The sequence below is a fragment of the Corvus cornix genome, chromosome 13 (genome assembly GCF_000738735.6).
Source record: "Corvus cornix cornix isolate S_Up_H32 chromosome 13, ASM73873v5, whole genome shotgun sequence".
Taxonomy (NCBI): domain Eukaryota; kingdom Metazoa; phylum Chordata; class Aves; order Passeriformes; family Corvidae; genus Corvus; species Corvus cornix.
The window spans coordinates 6,977,706-6,998,740 of NC_046343.1; the positions used below are offsets into that span (position 1 = coordinate 6,977,706).

The 21,035-nt window shown below is 52.6% G+C and overlaps 1 protein-coding gene across 1 annotated transcript; it reads right to left on the reverse strand.

Annotated features, from left to right (window-relative positions):
• Nucleotides 1-89: 89 nt before the first annotated feature.
• TCOF1 (treacle ribosome biogenesis factor 1) lies at nt 90-20,182 on the reverse strand. The gene is given in 18 exon segments (XM_039559583.1): nt 90-1,121; nt 1,624-1,730; nt 2,753-3,322; nt 4,334-4,562; nt 5,285-5,373; nt 5,600-5,831; nt 6,293-6,466; nt 8,326-8,468; nt 8,615-8,789; nt 12,719-12,988; nt 13,613-13,837; nt 14,281-14,369; nt 15,199-15,547; nt 15,822-15,928; nt 16,656-16,798; nt 19,453-19,508; nt 20,073-20,158; nt 20,161-20,182. Coding segments are annotated over 18 exon segments (3,099 nt in total). The 3' UTR covers nt 90-1,088.
• Between the last annotated feature and the right edge of the window lie 853 nt (nt 20,183-21,035).

The following is a 21,035-nucleotide window of genomic DNA, read 5'->3' on the forward strand; positions in this document are numbered from 1 at the left end:
ACAGGCAGACACTGGGCTCTGCTCTCCCACCCACAACATCCTCCAGAGCCAGCCAGCCTTGGCCTCCCCTGAAAGCAGCTGAAGTAAAATCTCACTGTTTGTTGTTTATTATTTTGTATTTCATAAAAAAACAACACAAAAACTGACTCTGCCTTGGCTGAGAACAGCTGCTGCACACAACTGTTCAGTGCAACTCCAGGGACATGATAATCACTGCTGTCAGTGTTGGAATAAAAAGGAAACCCGAGAGCTCTCTTCTGTAGTAGCAAAAGGACTGACACCACAAGTCACAGGAGGGGGGGAAAAAAGGTAAAAGTTTTTCTCAAAAATATAGCTCTGTGGTAAGAGAAAGGGATGGCTGGGTGTCAACAAGGGGAAAAGCAGTTTATGTTCTGGTCAAACTGCCTCCTCCAGTCCCATTCCATCTGGAGGGACTATAAACACATCTCTGGGCCTCAGCAGGACAGGAGGAGGCAGAAAAGTTACGCTGCTCTGCTCTAAAAGTCAGTTAAAAGAAGTTATAAATTACTATTTTGAAAAAAGCTGGAATTTTCCAGGTGAGCTTCCTTTTTTTTCCTCTCTTCTGTTTGATCTTCACCCATAAATCTTTAATCACAGGAATGCGGTACCTTTGGGGAGAGGAGTTAGAGAGTTAGGGATGGGGAGGAGAAGAGCCTTACAGCTGAGCAGAGCATGGGCAGAGGCATCTGGTCCACTTCCAGGTGGCTACAACATCACCATCTAATCCCCACTGCTTTTGCAAGCTCCCTGTGGTCAGCAGGGACAGACAGACACTGCCAGAGGCCACTCATCTCTGCTGGTGACAGAGGTCAGCAACACCCAGGCTGGACATCCAGTTCTCAGCAGCTAAAGAGTTGAGGTCAGACACATCCAGAGAAGCCAGCACAGGGCTGCACGATATTCCTCACACTGCTCCACTCCCTGGCCCTCTGATCTAAGGCCAGGCTGGCTCAGTGAGCACTTAGAGACCACACTGTCTTCCCAAAACTGGCCCAGGAGTTCTGAATGTGGCCAAGGTTACGCCGCTCAGGGTACCAATGGCCAGTCCCCACAGGCCATGTACCTTCTCACAATCCTTCAGGCTCAGCTGCTTTCTTCTTCTAAAATGGAAAGGAGGAAAAATACATCAGTATCATTTGCACCACAGACATGAAGGACCCAGCAAAGCCACAGAGGCTTCCTGGATACATCCCTGTAGAGGTGGCAGCCACCACATGGAACACCCTATAGTCTCCCTCTGTGCCCCCTTCAAGCCCTTGGGATGGGATGCAGAAGCCTGCCAAGCCTCAGGAGCTCCAGCTTCCACTGAGAATGAGATGAACAGACAGCTGGAGAGCAGCACTTAGACAGGACTAAGTCCTTTGCCACCAAAAGGATCGCTGGGTTTGACCTTTCCAGGGAAAGGAATCTCCTAGGGCAGCAATACAGGAACAAGCCCTTTGAGCCACCCTAATCCCAGCCAAAGATCGGGGTGTCTTAAGACTGGCCACAGTGAACTGCAGGCTCCCCTGGACTGCCAGCAAGGCCAGGACACGGCTCTGTTCGTTCTCTAGCTTGGCACACTGCTGGGATGAGCACCACAGCCCGGGGTCTGACACATACCTCCTTTTTCTTCTTCTTCTTGTGAACCTCAGCAGAGCCATCTGCTACAGGTGCCCCTTCCAAAGATGCCTTTTTGCTCTTCTTCTTTTCTTTCCCAGTCTTCTTTTCTAGGAATGGGAAAGAAAAGCCAACTAAGAGAGGGACTCTGGTATTGTCAGCCTCTGAGAGGGAGCACAGACTGGTAGGAGCACCTCCAGTAAGTTTTTGATCACATCCAAACTTGAGCAAGATTTCCAGAGCAGGAACTGGGTGAAGGCAGAGCTCTGCCACAGGCAGCTGCACCCAGGGATGTTTCCCTAATACCCCTGAGCCAGAGCAGCTTGATCCCACCATCTGTGCACACATGTAAGTGGAATTATGTAGAATTTCCTTCTTTCCACCTTCTGTTGCCCACCTGCTCCAAGGAACTGCTTCAGGGCTGGAGTAGGTGGGCACATGCCAGAAATGAGAGCCAGGGGAGCTGCTAACACAGGATGGACACAAGGTTCAGCTCAGCACAACTGCTCCAAGAGGTTCCACTCATCCCTGTTTAACAGCTCACACAAGGGCCAATGGACAAGTCTGTCTCCTCCAAAAATAAGGGCTGCATTTCAGCAGAACAGAAATGCCCCAGCAGATGTGGCTCAGCCAATCCAGCTTCCCCCTTTTTTTTTAAAGCCTACGAGATCCAGCACAAAACCAGCTCTGATTTGCAAATGCAGGCTGCACTGCAAAGAAAAAAATGGCCTTTGGAGTAGGGCAGAGAGCAGGGCACTACAGAACAACAAGCTGTATGAAGGTCACAAGTGACAGCACAAGAGGAAACGGCCTCAAGCTGAGCCAGAGAAAGTTTAGATTGAATATTAGGAAAAATTTCTTCACTGGACTAGGCAGCCCAGGGCAGTGGTGTGGTCACCAACCTTGGAGGCATTTACAAGACCTGCAGATATGGTACCTGGGGATGTGGTTGGACTCAATGAACTTAGAAGCCTTTTTCAAGCCACACAACTCTATGATTCCATGAGGGAAGCAGCCAAGCAGGAAGCCAATGGGAAAGTGGGTGCTACTTGCAAGGCTCTGCACCAGAGGGTGAATGTGCATCAGCTGCAATAACTTATTGCAAACGAGGCCCCAAGTGTAGCATGCTTACTTTTAGCTGTTTTTTTCTTGTCCTTGCTGCCTGCCACCTTGTCCAGGTCACCATCTGCTTTCTTCTTTTTCTTTTTGGGTACTTCTTCATTAGTTTGCCCTTTCCGTTTCTTCTCCTTGGGCTGCCCCACAGCCCCATCCTCTCCCGTCAGCTTCCGCTTCTGAGATGTTTTCTGCTTCTTGTTCTCTTTGTCTTTGCTCTTGGGCATTTTCACAGCCTTGTCTGCTGTGGAGGATGGTTTCTTTTTCTCCTTCTTTTCTTTTTTCTCCTTTTTCTTCTTCTTCTTCACCTCCAACCCCTCCACTGTCTGCACTGCAGGGACTCTGGCAGCAGTGGTGACCTCAGTTTCACTCCCTGAGCTTGGCTGCTGTGACTCTGGGACAGACAGCAGGGCATGTGATGACGCTGGGGTCACTTGCACCCCTTTTGCCCCAATATTGTTCTCTTTCACTGCCACGGTTTTCTTCAGTGGCGAAGCTTTGAGGCTGGCATGACCTGGCTCTGTTTTTCCTGCCACCTTCTCTTGGTTGGAGGCTTCTGTAGCTTCCTGCCCTGAATGGGGGTTGTTTTCTGCAGAAACAGACAAGAGAGAGAAGACAACTCAGGGAACATTCATTACACAGACTAGTCACAGGAGAATGGAAATATGCATTTGAAGAGGAGCATCCAGTTCTTCTCCCAGAAAAAAAGCTAAACTTGTTGGCATCTACAGCAGTCAGAGAAAGATGCCTCAGCCTGAAGTGGTGACAACAGCCACAACAGTTGGCTGTTTGACAAGATGGGTGAGCATAGACAGAGCAGTCCTTCCCCAGGACACCATCCCCAGTAAGTTGTGGACTTCCCAGGGTGGTGGGGGTTTCCACACTGTCACGTGTCATCACCACCACTGGCCAATCCCAGAGCCCCTGAGCCCTCTTGAGCCCATAAACAGATGGTTCTGATCTCCTCAGCAGCCCTATGCACAATTTCATGATGTGCCCAAGGGACCAACAGACCCACGTGAGTTTCTAGTGTGGGTCAGAGTTCATCTGAAAGTGTCAGGGTCACAACCAGAGCAGAAGCAGCTTCAGCTCCAACTCTTACCATTTGCCAACAAACAAGGAAAATGGTGGTACATTTTGTTTCTCCACAGGTCTTCTCATTTGCTTCCCCTCCTCTGCTCTCCAGACATGCAGCAGAGCCCACACAGCCCAAGGGGAGGCTCGAATACCAGCACTGTGCAGCAGATGTTCTTCAGGCAGTGTTTGAACCTTCCACAGAAGCCAGCAATGCACTGTGCACTGGCTCCAGGGAGAGCCCTACCTGCTCCTGTTAATTACTGTGGCTAAAGCACATCCTGGAAGAGGCAAAGGCACTGAGCCTTGGAGGCAGCCAGCACAAGCAGGGTGTTCAGGGAGAAGGCTGTGCTGTGGCCAGGGAAGCCAGCAGACGGCAGCAGCACTCCATGCTGTGGCTCTGTGGTAGAGACACACTGGGAATGGGGCTCGTCCCAGTGACATCCTCCTCAGTGTCACCCTTTTGTGCCAGCATGGCTTTGCTCCTGGGCCAAGCAAATTCCCAACCTTGCCAAAGACGACCCACCTGCTTTGTGGTTTGCAGCCACCTGGTTGTCATCTGTGTCGGAGTCACTGCTGTCACTGCTTGAGCTGTCGGCTGGGGCTGCTTTCAGGGAGCCCTTGGCGAGGGAGTTTGCAGCACTCCCAGCTGCCTTCCCTGGCCCCGCTTCACCTCCAGGCTGGGGGGGAACCGTCTTTGGTGCCTGGGGTGTTACTGGGGTCTTGGAGAGGACTGGGTAGCCTGTGAGGAGGGACTGAAACAGCACAGACACTGAGGAGCCACGGCAGGGCAGCCTCCCACACACCAGACAGGCAGCTCTGTCTCTGCCGCTATTGTCCTCAAAATCCAAGTGAAGGGTCCACCTTTGGCCACCTGTGGAGCCTGCTGTGAGAGCCTAGGGCTACCAGGAGAGGGGCCAGCACCGACAGACACCAGCTGAGCTGACAGCCTCGAGAGCTGGCGGCCAGAGGCGCTCCTTTGTTCTCGCCCAGCAAGGCAGGCTTGGGGGAGGCTCCTGGCCATCAGCGTGCGCCCACGCACAGTTAATGCACTGCAGATGTACTGCACGCCCTGCACGTTACTTACAAAGGGAATCTCATGTCTTGGACGTGGGTTAAGTTACAAACTAAAGTGGGGGAAAAAAAAATCCCTGCTGCTCTTGGCACTGTGCGCCAGTTCTCCTGGTTTAACCCTTGCAAGGTACCACGTCCTCCTGTCTCTTCTCCCAGGGAAGGCACCATGAATGCTGGACCCAAGGCCTGGCTGCCCAGGGAAGCATTCCAGGTTCAAAAGCTTCTCTCTCTCTGCCCCCACCAAAAGGTCTTGCTCACACCACTGCACTGGGGAACCCCCATTTCTCTCCTGGCAAATCCACCCAGCACCTTGTCTGCTATGGTTGAGAACTGAGTCTCTCTCAGTCCTACTTAGGAGCCAGCTGCAAGACCTGAGAGGATCCAGACTGCTCAGGTACCATACCTGTGATGCTTCATCCTCCTCCTCCTCACTGGACTCCGAGGAGGAGCTGTGGGCTGTCTGGGCTCCTCCTGGTTTCTGCAGGGAGCCTGCTGGAAGAGCAGAGTTCCTCCTGTTAAACCACTGCTGCCTGGGGCTGAGCTCACCTCCCCAGCACAAGCACTGCCACCAGAAGGCTGCCAGCCTCCAAAGGAAGGGGAGTGCTCTGCCAGGCTGGAGAGGAGGCACCCCTCTCCAACCACTGCACACCTCCCATGGAGTACCAAAAGGCTGACCCCACCCTGGTAGCACCGAGAGCATCTTCTGGGGAGAACTGACCAGGTTTGGGGGGCTGCTTGGGTGCCTCCTCCGCGTCGCTGTCAGAGGAACTGCTGCTGTCTGAGGTGTCCTCTGCCTGGGTGGGTGGCATGGGCTGGCTTGGGTGGGTGTCCTGTGCTGGCTGCAGGACTGGCTTCCTTGCCTTGGCAGTGGAACTTCCTGGGGTGGCAGTGTTGGCTGGAGGAGCTTTTCCCACAGGAACCGTTTGCTTTTGGCTAGAAGCAGCGGGGACCTAGGGAGAGGGAGATGAAATAGATCTGGAAGGAGGAATAACTAACTGCATGAACTATAAGCAGCAGCCCAGAGTAGATGGGCTTGGTCCACCTTGGCCCTTCTTCAGCTGTACTGCTCCAGTTCATGTCACAGTCAGCCCAAGAACCTCTCAGAGGGCCCAGCTGGTCCCAGCCCACAAGGGAAGCAGGCAGCTGTGGTCAAGCAGACAACTGCTATCACAAAAGAATAAACCAGCCAGCCAGCTGGGAGCCAGGAACAGAAAAGGTACCAGGACTAGCCTTTGCTCCTCTGCCTCATCTCATGGGATAATAATCGTGGTTAGGATAGAGCAAGCCCCTCTCTCCCTGCTTCATGAACACATCCCTCAGCTGGGGACATGGCACCAGCCCCAGACCCCAGCAGATGCATCTTCTCCCTCTCACCAGGAAAGCTCCCCACCTTAGTCTCCTCCATCATTACCTTTCCTGCCAGCACGTTGTGCTCTGAGGCATCACTGCTCGAGCTCTCAGACACTCTGCTGGCTGCAGGGACAGCAGGAGTTTTTGTCCTCTTCCCTGAAGGCAGGGTGGCATTTGCCTTTGCAGCCACCATGCTCGAAACCGCAGTTACTTTGACGTTCTGCTGGGACAGACCCTTAAAGAGATGAGAGAGAAAATCAGGACAGAGCAAACTTGGAGGAAAAAGATACAGAGGCATACACCAATCCAGCACAAACTCCTGAGCCCTTCCATCATTTTCAGCGCAGCACCAAGACTTGTGTTTTTTAATTCTCTCCTTTGCAGACCAGCTCTATCTCCCATGAGCCTCTGAGCAAGGCCTCTGGCACAACCAGGAGCAGAAATAAGGGCCAGCACCCTGAGAGTGCCAAAAGCATTAGCTCAGTGCCCCTAAGGCGCCTACCCTGAGGGCAGGCAGGGGAAATGTGCTGTGCTTGCAGGCTGTGAATCCCTACCCACTGCAGCACCAGCACTGTAAGACTGCAGTTGTAAACCTTTGCAGAGCAGGCACTTGGACTCCAGGATGTCTTCTACATTCTAATAATCACACACCAAGAGTTAATTGGCAACAGAGATAAACAAAGACACTGACCACAGGGAAAATCTGCCTCCGGATCCACAAGGCAAGAACAGATTAGGGGTCAAATTAACAAGAGCAATTTTGTTACCTCACATTTGAAACCTCCCATCAAACTTGAAATAAAGAAGGGTTAAAAATAGAAAGGCCAGAGGCATGGAAATCTGTCACTGAGGACAGGTCCATGACACAAATGCCAGCAGAGGAGAGAGCAGGAGCCACGAAGAAGCACTCAGCCTCCTGGTTTGTGTTACTGACAAGGCTACGTGAGCAGCTCTCCCCCTCCAGATCTCTGACAAGCTGGGCCTTTGTGGGCTGACATTTCCCTCACACAACATCTGGCCTTTGGAAGGGAAAAGGCCCCGCTCTGCCGTGCAGAGCTGCCAGCCCAACGTGAGCTCTCAGCCCTCTCACACAAAGCTCAAGTTACAGCAACTGCATTATTTTATACAATCTCAGTAATATAAACATGCTTTACTCAAGGACTGCTCAGGATGGCTGCCTGCCCATCAGCTGGTGGGAGACAGCCTTTCTGCGGGCCACAGCCTTAGGCCAACACGGGGAAGGATTTCCTGAGTGCTCATAATGTCCCTCTCCCAGCAAAGGCATGTGTGGGATATGAAATGTGCTTGGCCACCAAGTCTTGGGCTCAGAGCACCAGCCAAGCCTCCACTACGAGGAACAGTAGCTGTGTTCCTCAGTCAGTGGGTTTTTTAATGTGGTTTCTTGGGCTCAAACTGCAGCACAAGTGCAGACACCCCCAAGATAGCTTCACACTGAGGCAGCTCTGGCCCCAGGGAGTCAGCCACAGGACTGGCATGGAGACACAAGGAGATTCCAGTGCGAGAGCTGGGATCAGCTCCACGACACTCAGTGATGCTCTCAGCACAGATACAGGGTCACCTCTCTTCTCCAAGGCAGGGGCCTGGCTCCTCCAGCTGAAAGGCAGCAGGACCACTGTGCTACCCTTCAGGGCAGATCCTTCCATCCTCCCAAGGCTTGCGGAAAAGAAAACCAGAGAACCTCAGGGGTCTGGGAGGAACCAGGCGATGGGTTGCCTTGGAGCTACACAGCTCATGGAAAGACTCTTCCTGTAAGGATTTGGCTGCTTTTCCAGTCTAAATTCCTGGAGTAGAGCAGAGGGGACAGAGTCCCAGGGGAGGTCTGGGGTTGTGCGTCTACTCATGTTCCTGTCAAAGCACTCACACTCTCCATTGCTCTCACACTGCAAGATTGCTGTGGCTGAGATGTGCACCTAGAGCTGGCGTCAGCCAGACCCACGGACACTGCCAAGAAAACCTGATCCAGCCAACAGGAGGCTTCTCTGCACTGCTCATCACCTCCACAATTACCACCTTCCAAGTCCTGAGTGTGCACCACTGAAAGCCCACATAGCCAGTGGGTCAGTGGCTCCTCACCTGGGAAGGGGGGACTATTTCATCCTCTGAATCTGACTCCTCACTGGAATCATCACTGCTGTCCACAGCTGGAGGGGCTGTGGCTGGAGCTGCAGCCGGTGCCTTTTTCACATTTGTTGGTTGGGGCACAGAATTGGTTTTCACTGCAGGAAAAGCGTAAGACATTGTCACTGTGAGAAAGAGTTGCTCTTTGTGGCTGTCCAGAACAGGAGCTGCTCCATGTGCAGGGGAGAGGAAGAAACCCATAAGGATGCAGGTGAGGGATCCTGGCTACTACCAGGAAACTTACCAGCTTGTGGAGGCTGTCTCTGTGCTGCAGGAGACTCCTCTTCGCTGTCAGACGAGTCACTGCTCCCACTTTCGGAGGCCTGGCTTTTCAAGGTGCTTACCACTGCTTTTTCAGGCTGCCCAGCTTTAGCAGCCTGGCTCAGGTTGGGAACAGGCTTGGGCTGTTCTGATAACCTCTTAACAAAAAACAAACACAGGCCCAGAAATGCAGTATTAGTACAGGTGTTGTTTAGGAGTTTAAGTGCAGTTTCAGCCCAGGTTGGGTTTTGTTTTACCCTAACAGAGTTACTAACACTCACACCATCCATGGTGTGTTACATGTGGGAGGGGCTTCAGTCCCTGCCTGGACTGAGCAGCTGTAGATACATCTCTCTGCATTTAGCAATTTCCTTCTGACAGAAACCCCAAGTGTGTTTTACATGAGCACACAGGCTAACAGTGCATGTAAGCTCCTAACAGCAATTCCTTCTTGAGGCAGAGATGCTGGCTGGGCAGGAGCCTGAGAGCAGGACAAGCACTGCAACCCCAAGACTCCCACTCCAAGGAAGCCTCTCACTTAAGCACGACCTACAGCTCAGGGAATCAGTAGGAGTTGGGAAGCCTTGTGCCATAACACTTGCAAGATTCAGAGACAGTATTAGAGCAGCTACAGCCTGGAGCTGCTAGAGAGCTCAGTGTAGACACAGGGCTGACACAAGGGTTTGGGAGGTGGGGCAAATAGAGAGTGCAACTCAACTTGGAAACTGATTTGTCAACAGGTCTAAGAATTTAGACATCTCCAGACAACAAAACACCTCTGACACTCACTTGGGCTGTGTCTTTCTGCAGCACCTGTCAACACTCAGATCTTCCAGGATAGACCACAAGCCACTTTCCCTGCTGTGTCAGCACTAGGAAGCCACAGTCACCTGTGCCTCAGATACACAACTGCCAGGTGAGACTCGCTCTCTTCCTGGCCCCTCTCCAAGGACTGCGGATCCCCCTCCTGCACACTGAAGGCTAGCAACAGCAGAGGGAGAGGCAGTGCTTGTGGATGATCTGGGAATTTCCTCCCCTGCAGATATTCCCCAGGCTGGCAGTGTTCTGCACCCGCTCATTTACTCCACTCATGGCTCATCTCCGGGCTGCTCTGCCAAAGAGTACATCGTGTTTGCCAGGGCAGGCAGGCCCTGTGCACCCTGCATGTGACACCAGCCTGCTCTGGCGCTCCATGAGAGATTCCTGCCTGGCTGCCCCACCCCTGCCATGCTGCCAATGCAGTGATACCCCCACAGCCTGCAGCAGAGAGCACCAGCTTAGCAGCCTTTTGGGAAGACCAATCCTACTGTGCGCTTCCTGGCACAGCCCTGCCACGGGCTGCCACTGGGGCACTGTTTATCATCTCCAAGCCAAACACTAAACAGACAACAGCATCTGCATGTTTATCCCATTACAGAACAGCTCTCCAAACGAGCCAAGCACATTTGACTCTGCTTAGAGAAACAGAAACCTCCACAAGTGCTTGGGGAGGGGGGACTGCAAACCTCACTTCTCTGTTTTGTTTTGATACCAGTGAGTCACAATCTCCAGGAGAGAGGCCAGCTTTGCAATGCTGAAGAGACACAAGTACTTGAAGCAGTCAGAAGAATTCACACACACTGCTCTGAACGTGCTAGCTCCTCTCTGCTAGGAAGAGAGGAGCTGTGCAAGGGAAGAGCTTACCAAGATCAGAGCCCACTGAGTTTTAAGCTCACTCAGTTTTAAGCCCTGCATAGCAACAGGTCTAGCTTCTCCCTCTATGTGGATGCACAGCACAGGGCTGCTCCATTTCCTAACTTAGCTATGGAGTGAGAAAGAGCTGCCGTGCAGGGGCATCTTAACACAGAAAGAACGCAACAGCATCCACACAGAAACCACCATAAGGTTTACACAGCCTCAGATCTTCCTGGGAGGCCACCAAGGTCCATCCATCCACATCAGACGGATGACAGCCTCAGGTGGGATCTGGCCAACAGCACAGCTGAGTTACATCCAGGGAGCAGGTAACACAGGCAGAGAGCTTCTGACAGCTCGAGAGTCACAGGTACTGAAGTAACTCAGAGAGGAGGAAAATAACTCAAGAGGAAATAATTTTTCCTGCTCCTTCTCCAGCCCCCAAAGCAGGAGCTGCCTGTGGCTCAGTGAGTGTGATGACTCAGCTCCGCACAACCCATCTGCCACTCGCTGGGTCCATTTGCATCCTGCATCGCTGCATGACAAGAGGGGGAACAACACTGAGCCACGTGCGCCCAGCACGTTGTAAAATCACACTCCAGCACTGCCTGTGTGCCTCAGGAACACCGCCCTGTATGGACTGGGACCAGTGTCTCAGCTGGGTCATGGCCCAGCAAAGGGACAACTGCCACCTGCACAGCAGGGGGAACAGGGTTCAAGGAGGGAAAGAGACCCTCAGTCTCTTGGGAGATTCGGCCTCTCCCCACAGGGCCTGCATTCCAAGATAAAAAGTTGCTGGCACAACTTTTGTCAGCACAACCCACACGGGTTTTCCTGGGATGCTCAAGGAAGACACGGGTTCCCAACACACGGCTGCACGTGCATCTCACACCCACTCCTTGTAAACAGAAGCCAAAGCCTGTCTACAGAGGGCTCAGGTGGCACCTTTGGCTCAAAACACTCAGGAAAGAAGCAGCAGAGCAAAATTAGCAGTTCCAAAAGAAAAGCAGCTCACAGCGTCTTTAAGGTCAGACTGTCCCCCATCACCATCCTTTCCCCCCAAAATATGCGAACACCATGTCAACTTCTTTAACTAAATATTCCTGAGTCTTCACGGGTAAACATACCAATTAAGCAGTTCAATTTAGGCATGATGTTCATTTTAATTGTGCTAATCCACCCCCACAGGGAAAGATGAAGCAGCTTCCAACGCTCAGTATCTCTTTGGATCTTGCACAGAAGCCAGAGGAAGTTGCAGGATACAGTAAGTCAGTGGTTAGCATATGCCCAAGTAGCAGATGGTGAGGGATGAGCTAAGAAGAGTTTGACTGGGAGGACAGGACTGTGGACACAGCTAAGCCCAATGGTTTATCTTCAGGCTTCACTCGTGGTCTCTGCCTGTAGGCTACTAACATGGGAAGGAACAGCCTGCTTGGCAAAAATAGAGCTCCCTTGATGACAAGCTCTTCCTTGCTGACTCTGGCTGTTGAGGGGTAAATGTCAGTTTGCAAGAGGGAAGATGCTGAAGTGGTTAAATCAGCAGGTAAAACTTGCTGTTGCCAGCTTCACAGAATCAACACTGTAGGACACAAACCTACTCCAGCACAAAAATCCTGCTAAAATGGACAAATCTCGATGGTTTTACAGTGGGACCTCATGGCACAGCTATCAAATAGCTGCTCCTGTCACCTAGAGCTGAATCCTCACATATAATCAATCATGCAGGAAGAGAGCAGCACAGAGCCAACTGTTAGAGAAGCGTCCCCCTCCACCCACCTTAGCAGACCAAGGCTATGAAGACAAAAATGCAGAGCCTCGCTGGCTCCTGCCTGTCAATAGTGAAAGGACGTGTTGACAAAGAGGCTCCCTGCAAGGACACGTGAGGCTCTACTCCCAGCTTCCCCTCCTCCCTTGCAGACACAGTAAGGCTGCAGCTCCAAAGGGCTGCTTTCAGGGCGCTTTCTGAAGTGTCCTGCAGCTCAGACTTGTGGCAGAAAGTCTCAATACAATGTGCCTAGGGATGCACTCAGGAAGGGATTTGCATCCCTTTCAGTTTGGCCACCGGAGTCCAGTGTGAACTCCCAGTCCTTCTCCTTTGGTTAGAGAACTCTAACCAAACCCTCACAGGAAAGCCAAGACCAAGCTACCTGTGACCCTGCACACAAAGCCACTCCAGAAGGGCAGGGCATGAGTGGACAGCTGGTACCAAACCATTTGCCTCCCACCTCCTCTGGTACGGCTGTGTGAGAAGAGTGAGGCTGTACTTGCTTCCAAACAGAAAGATCTTCCTCTCCAAGGGACTGAGAAACAAGGTAACTCCTGCTGTTTCAAGGAGATCAGTAGCAGCATTTAAGGGATAAACATTAGTCTTGCATATCCCATCCCTTAGCACTGGGCTGAATGCGGCACCTACCTTCTGGCTGATGGGCACAGGGAGATCCTCCTCTTCACTGGCTGACGAGGCAGTGCTCTCCACTGGCTTTACACTTTCAGCAGGCTTCGTGGGAGCACCAGTCCTTCCCAGGGAGGTTTTAGCCTGCTTTGGCACTGCTGGTTTGGGTGCTGTCTTCCCTTGGGACAGTGGGAGTGTTTTTGCTGGAGCTGCTTTGATGGACAGCGATGCTGCTGGTGTACGTTTTGCTGGGGATGGGATGGCCTGGGAGGATTTTGGAGGCGGCTTTGTCTGGACAAGACATGAACAGAGTGAAACAAGGCAAATCCCACAGCAGCATAATTCATTTGCTCAGACTGTAATCAAGGGAAGACATTTCAGAGCCCCCCAGGAAAGGCAAACCCAGAAGGAAGATTAGTGACTGGCAGGACGCAAGGAATTCTTTCATCTAGCTGTGTGGGGATGGTCTCCCAAGATGAGAAAGCAAGACCAGGCATTCTTCATCAGCCTGCTGCTACTACCAGTCCCCTCCAGTGAGGTACAAGGCAGCACTTTGCACTCTCCACAGCAGGAAAGCCCAGCTGCACTACAGTTTGCCAAATTAGACACTGTTTATTGCAATTTATACCTGAGAAGCAAATTCCACCACGATAATATGCCTCTTCAGGTGGGAAAAGAAACGCTGGGGTTTTTTCTCATTTAAAAGTACTGATGGGTTTTTCAAAGAAAGGCACAATGGGTTGATTAAAGCTCAGAGCAAAGACATGGAGGTGCCTTTTAACACCTCACGCCTCCTTCCTCCCACCCCCAACATGACTTTGCTACACACTACACGCATTTACAAAATTTTCTTTTCACTGTGGTCCCTAGCCCTGACAGGCAAGCAAGGAGAGAGGGGATCTCGGAGACACGCACTTGGGTTACTGATGGACGTTCTTCATCTTCACTGTCTGATGAGCTGCTGCTCTCTGATGTGTCATCAGGCTGTGCAGCCCCAGGAACTGTTGTGGATGCAGGTTTGGCCTGGTTTGCTGCCAGTGCTGTTTGTTTCACTGCATTCTTCTTAAGGGACACTGGAGCAGGAGGTGCACTTTTCACAGGTGCTGCATTAGACTGCACTGTTTTCACAGCTGGCTTGGCCTGGGAATGGGGGGAACAAAAGAATCAGGTAACACCTCGGAAGAAAATGGCTGAAAGCTCTAACTGCATGGAATCTGTTTTAAAGTGAGCTACCTTGCTAATTTTGACCAGGACACACTTGTTCAGACCCATGGGCTGTGGAATATCTGAAGCAAGTCACTTTCTCCATGGACTGCCTGGCTATATCCATCGAATTGCATACTAATCACCTCCTAAAGATCCAAGGATCTCCCTCAGCTTCAGGCACTAGTAGAAACTGGAATAGAATGGTTGATGTCAGCAGGGGTCTCGGTCACACAGCACGTGCTCTGGTCTTGAGTTTGGGGATCTCACACACCCAGGTAAGGGGTGATGTCAAAATACAGCACTGCAGCATTTCCTCTCTCCTTCAAAAGAAGGGAAATGACTTCCTAGGGACAAAGACTCCATGTTGGAGAGGTTACCTGGATGGCTGGAGTTGCCAGCTCCTCCTCAGAGGATGTGTCCTCACTTGATTCCTCACTGCTGCTCTTGGCAGCCCCAGCCGCCGGCTCTGAAACACAAGCGAGGAGAAGTCACGGCTGCTGCCTGCTCTGAGCCCCCAGAGCGTGATGCTAATGTGGCTTTTGATGTCAGGGAAACAAAACAAGCCACAGAGAGGGTTAAGGGGATTTGCAGGGAAGAGGACCTAGCCCTGCTGAAAACATCAATGGCCTGCTGGGAACAGCTTCTCCAGACAAATGCTGGCCCAGAAACACCACTCCTCGAGTGCAGGCAGAGATGGGAAATATTGCCTGGCCACACTCTGACCCTGTACAATGCTGCCCAGCCACACACAGCTCCTTGCAGGGGCACCCAGCCTGGCTGGGCCTCTGCTGGAAAAGAGCCAAGAGAAGGATCATTTCCAGAACTTCAGCGATCTATTTCTCACCCTCCTCCTCCAACACACAGAGACACACTTCAAAACATTTAAAGATTTCCCTGAAGACTTCAAATCCCAAAAGTAATCCCTTTGCAATTGGGAATAAAGAAACAACACTGTCGTGCCTTTCCATAAAGCTGAAAGTATCTGCAGCATTTGTACTGCATCTCCTCTGGACAGGCTACACGGTTACCCCCAACCCCTGGGTATGTGCTGGGTGCTGCCAGACATCTTAGCACAGGATCTGCTGCTTGAAATGGGAGCAAGCACGCTGGATTCATCCCACGGAGCTCCGGAGCTGGCTGCTTTGCAGCGTTCTAGCAGCCTCCCCAAGGAACAAGCATCACTCTGAGCTTTCCAGCAAGGAAGCTGAAAGGAACATGCTGAAGGCACGTCTCAGATCCAATCTGCTGCAGAGCTGGAGCTCACACACACCTACCCCACCCTGCAGGCTCCTTACCCGCTTTGGGGGCTGGGGCCTTCACAGTTGGTGTCTCCTCTTCCTCCTCGCTCTCAGATGAGGAGCTGCTGCTGCTGCTGGAACTTTCCGGTGCTTTGGTTGTTACTGGTGCTCTGCTTTGCCCTACTTTGGCCACAGCTGCTGTGGCATGTCCAGGCTTCCCAGAACTAGGCAGTTTCTCGTCCTTGGCCGGGGCTGGAGCTGCAGCTGAGGCACTGGGCTGCTGCTTGTTAGAGAGCACAGTTCTGTCGGCAGCAGGGAGCACCGCTGCTCTGCCTGCTGGGGCAGTGGGCTTGGGAGGAGAATGCAGGGAGTTGGCAGCTTTGCTACCCACCACAGCTGCTGTCACCTACAGGAAATAAAGGAAATTAGAAGGCTACACACAGATGAGGAGCTAAACTGGAGACAATGTACCCACAACAGCAATGTGGCAGCCAGGTAAGCCAGAGCTCTTTAAGGAAGTGTTTGGGGGACAGGTACCTAAGAAAAGGCTTATGGCAGCATAGGAGGGTCATTTAAATATGATTTCCACCCCAGGACACAATTCTACACATGCTGATGAATCTGGGACAGTCCTGGCCTCAGAGTACCAGCAGCCTTCAAGGCCAGGAGCATTGCCTTACCGTCACTGCACCTTTCCCAGGCGGAGCCTCCTCTTCTGATGAGGACTCATCTTCCTCACTGCTTTCTACATTCACTACTGAGTTCGTGGCCAGAGAAAGGCTGGCTGCTGCACAGGAGAGAGCCACACAACAGCTGTGTGAGTGTGTTTCTCACACCAACACAGTCTCTGGTTTGAAGGAGGGCCCCAGTAGCAGGACAGTGTCCCATCTCCACACCTGACCCAAGACCATCACCACTGCTGTCCCTGTGACAGGCAAGTGCTTTGCTTCTTCACCCCCTCCCTCTCCCAGCCACCAAGACAGAGAACCTCTCAAGATCTGCAGTTTTCCAAAGGCTGGTCTACAGCAGATCAGACTGAGCCAAAATATATCAGACAGGGTTTTTTGTTAGACTCCACAAGCCAACACCTCCTACATCAGCTGCACGGGAGACCTATCCCCACCTCAGACACAGGGCACTGGCTTTCCAGACCAACTAACAAGACCTTCCCTGATCCATGAAACAGGCCTGCCTTTGCTGGCCCAACACACACCTGGGACCAACTAGACGGTGCTCCACAGTGGGCAGCAAGAAGTTCCCAAAGCTTCATCCAAGCAACAACACCCATCCCTCCCCAATGAATCATAACAGGTTTTTTCTAGCTTCAGCAGACATCTGTGCTCCTCAGAAACTCCACACGGGAAGGGGGTGCTAAATTAGTTGTCCTATTTTTCTATGAGCACAAACGAATAGCCATCACTTTACAAACATTTTCTCTAGCCAAGCAAGCTGGGCTGCTCCTACACAAGTCTCCAGTCCTACTCTGTCAACTCCAGGAGATGAAAGGCTCCTACCATTTGCCGCTTCCGCCTTCTCTTTCTCATCTTCTTCCTTCTCTGAGCTCTCGGAGCTGCTCACGGGATCGGGAACTCTGATCTTTTCTGGGATGGCTGCCTCCTCATCACTCACCTTTCTTCTCCTGGAATTTGGTGGAGTTCTGAGAGAAGACAATGGGTATCAAAACGGGGAAAAAAATATCTTGAACAAATTAGAATGTAATTATTCATTCACTCTCAGATCAGGCTCCAGCCTAAGAATAGGCAGTGTCATTTCTCTACAGAGGAATCCCTAAGAGGGTGGGAGAAATAATTCTCTAACCTCCAAGGGACATCTCCAGTCCTCAGTAGACATCCCAAGAGCAACATACTCCTGCAACACTCACAGGAGATACTGAACCTAGACCATTTTTCTGTGCCCTAGGCAGGCTCTTTCTCACTTTAGCAGAGAAATAAAAACATACACAGTCAGGCTGGTGCTCGATAGAAGGCATCCTCCAGAACAAATTCCATCTCCAGGAGGCAGCTACAGCCTCAAAGTAAGTGTAGCCTCAGGATTAGGGCAGATATCCCCACAATACCAGGTCCTGGTATTCCACAGGGCCAGGAGAAGTCAATCTAAAGGGTACAAAAGCTATTTGAACTTGGGCTCTCAAGTCAAAAGGGCAGGAAAGTCAGGTTGCAAAGAGGTTTAAGAAAGGAAGTGGCTGGACCTACGGAAGATGTGTTGGAAAAACAGGAGGAAGAGGCCACATAAGTATTAAACACTTAAGCTGCTCAATTGGGTTAAAACATTAAGCTGGAGAAAGATTTTCCTTCCAGGCTCTAAATCCTACCTGTACCAGAACAGATGATGTGGCTAAAGTTACCCACGTTTTCATGTGAGAATTAAAGACAACGCCTTTGCTTTATTACAAGGGTAACACTGGGCACACACCGGTGTGATTCACACATGCAATACTTCTAAGCCCTGGGACACACAACTATCAGAAGCAAATATCCTCTCTTCTGGCCCAGTTTAGCTCATTTTATTAGTTCATCTGTTTTAAAAACAAGATTAGTTTAATAATTTGACGAGTAAAGATTGTGCTTGGTGTCAGAATGTTCTGGCAGCACAGCTGCAACAGCAAGTTTTGTGCAAGCAGGCTGCACCAAAGGCGTGTTGGCTCTTAGAAAGTCCTGTAGCTACTCCAACAATCATTTTAATAAAGCAAAAGGGCAACCCACACAGGTAGGTCTGATCCTGCAACACCTTCCTGATCCAGTGGCTGCTGACAGCACAACACAGCCTGATACGAGAATCTGCTGTGAGTGACCAGGAGCTCAGGAATACTCTCTGAAGGGAAGAAATGGTGTCTGCTAGTGCTGTCCCTGTAGCATTCCAGAACATCCTGAGGGCTGCAGGGCTCAGGCTGCTCCCAGGGCTGAACTGGTCCAGCTTTCCCCTGCTCCAAAGGCACCCTTCCACCCCCTCTCTGCATCCTCCAAGAGTAAATGCAGCTCTGGAGGGAGGCCACTCCTGTAATGGCAAGTCTCAGCTTTAGGCTCACTCTGGAAGAGTTTCTGCAGGACAGCACCAAGGATGGCCTTGGTGAGAAGGGCAAGAGCCACAGGGTAGATTAAGGAAGGATATTTTTGGGCCAAAACACCTATGAAGCAACAGGAAGTGATAAAGGCAGCTCACTCACAGGAGCACTCCAGGATTAAGATAACTACTGGCCAACACACCTCTCCACAAACATTTTGACTCCAAACCAGGCAGAACTCAGACAGACCAGGAATAACAGACGTCTTTGTGGGGCAGAACCATAAGAGAAGGGTGACACTGAAGAAAAAGGAATTAAGCCTAATGCAAATGCCTTGTTGCCCCTCAATTTTAAAAGCAACAGTGTCTGGAAAGGCTTGCTGCAGCAGGCAGGATAACCAGCCCGTGGGAAGGTCACCATCAGCACCCATGAGAGCAGTGAACTGTCAGAGGGAGGAACTGCAAATGTATTTCTACGCTGCTACATCCTCTAGATCCAGCCTTTCTCCTGCTCAGGGATGGAGGACAAGAGCAAGGCACAAGGCATCAAGCAGAAAACACCTTTGAAAAAACACTTCCCAAGGCTGCTGGCATGGCCACGCTGAGGAGATCCTCACTCCAGTGCTCCCAACTCCATGGATTCCCAGATAACCCAGCACTGAGGCTGCCACAGGCTTCTCTGCAGTGCTGCACTCCAACATCCAACCAAAGCGAGCACAGGCTGGGTGCAAATATCACAGATGGGAAGACTCCCTCCTGCAGACCTTCAAATGGGGGATAACGATGCAGGAAGGCGTTTGGAACATGTAAGGACTTGAAAGGACAGGCTGAAACCAAGAGATTTCCTCTGAGTCAGATCATCTGTGATCTGTGCCAAGGTTTAAGTCCCTGTAAGAGTTCTGGCATTTCAGCATCTGCTCAACTTCTCTGTTCTCGGGTCAATAATCCTGCAAAGCACGTGGCTTTAAAAAGAAAGTGAAACAGAACTGGGGAACAGATTTCTTGCAGTAAAGCATGACTCTGAGCTCCACAACACTCCAGCATCATCTGCCCAAAACTGAAGTAACAACTTATCTCCAAGCTCAGGAAATTTTAAACCAGCATATCCTGAACATCTGAAATGAATTGCTGTGAAACCAGAGGTTAGGAGAAAACTCTGCTGAGCACAGTTATCATCGGAAATCCTCCAACAACACGGAATTCCAGCAAATAAAAATCACACATGCCACGCAGCTTAGCCGTCAGCACAGTCTGGAACATATTTGATACTTATTCTCTCCTTTGACTTACTTTTCCCAGTGGGTAAAGATGTCCTCGAGAGAGGTCGAGAGGGAAGGGAGCAATTTCTGTGAAAGCAGAGTGAACACCAGTCAGGCACCGGCCCCGTTTCGGGATGTGACCACCAGACAGAAGCAGCGACCGCAGGGGCCCATCCAAGACTCCCCAGGAGAACGGGACCGTGTCTCCCTGCACACACCTCCCGGCGAATCCCTCCCACTCCCCGCCGCGCTGCACCCAGGGCCACGTGTTCCCCTGGAGACTTCTCCCGGAGCAGCACGTGTTCGGGGAGCAGCAGCCCCCAGTACGGGAGGCTCTTCCGGGCGGGCTGCCAGCCTTCTCCCCTCTCCCCGGCCGGCTCGGGGCCGGGACGCCCCGCGGCCACCAGGAGCACCCGCTGGGTGCAGGGACACACGTGGGTCCAGCGTGGAGCTGCGGGCCGGCGTGCAGCCTCGGGCCCGCGGCGCGCCCGGCCCTCCCACGGCGCTCCCGGTGGTCGGTGGAGGGCGCGAAGGGGGACCGGGCCCTGCGGCCCCGCCGAGGCCCGCGCTCCAAGACCGCCGCCCCCCCCCCCCCACCACCCCCCGCGCCCCCGCTGCCACCCCCGCGGGCCGGGCCCGGCCGCCCGTTACCTGCCCGCTCTGCGCCTGCAGCTCCCGGGCGGCCCGAGCGAAGCCGCCGCGGAGCAGGTGCTGGTGGATGAGGGCGAGCAGCTCCGCCCGCCGCCGCCGTCGGCGGCCATGGCGCGGCCCGCGTGCCGCGCCGGAGATACGCCACTTCCGCTTCCGCCGCGCGGCCCCATGGGAAATGTAGTGCCGGGAGTCGCCGGGGGCAGCATGTGGGGGGACTCGGTGAGGAGGGGTTTGTCATCCCGTGGGGGTCTCTCACACCGCCACGGGGGGAAGAGAGGGAGAAAGAAGGAGGGGGTCACCCCATGGGGTCTCTCATGCCACCCCAGTGGCAGGCGGGAAGAATGCCGGGGCAGAGCGGGGTTCACCCCATGAGATTCTCTCACACCCCCTCGGCTGGGGATGGGGGACAAAGAAGAGCGGGGGTCACTTCACGGTGGTCCCGCATATCGCTCTGGCAGGGGATGGGGGAGAAGGGAAAGGGGGTAGCCCCGTGGCGGCTCCCTACCCGGCCCTGGCGGGGGATGGAGGAGAAGGGAAAGCGGGGGGGGTCACCCCGTGGCCGGAGCGGGGGCCCCTCACACCCCCTGGGCAGGAGACGGGGGCGAGCAGCGAGCGGCGGGGAGGGGGAGGATGAGCCGCCCACCAGCGAGGGTGGCACAGCGGGGGTCGTTTCAGCAACACCATATGTAATTCTATATATTTCAGAACAGTTTTCCGTAAGATTCATCCACAGCGCTCCGGAGCCGAGTCCTCAGAGCTGATTTAGTGCTGAGTGGACTTTGAGCTGTTTGTAGGAGCCGCTCTGGCATTTTTGGGGCTTAAACAAGCAAAGGGCCAGAGGGAAGAAGCTGCTCCTGATGCAGAGCAGCTGTTGGAGAGGGGCCTGTGACAGAGGGGCTGCCCCACTACCACCCCCCACCCCGCGCTGATACTTTCCAGGAAAAATCTGGCTCCCATCACTTT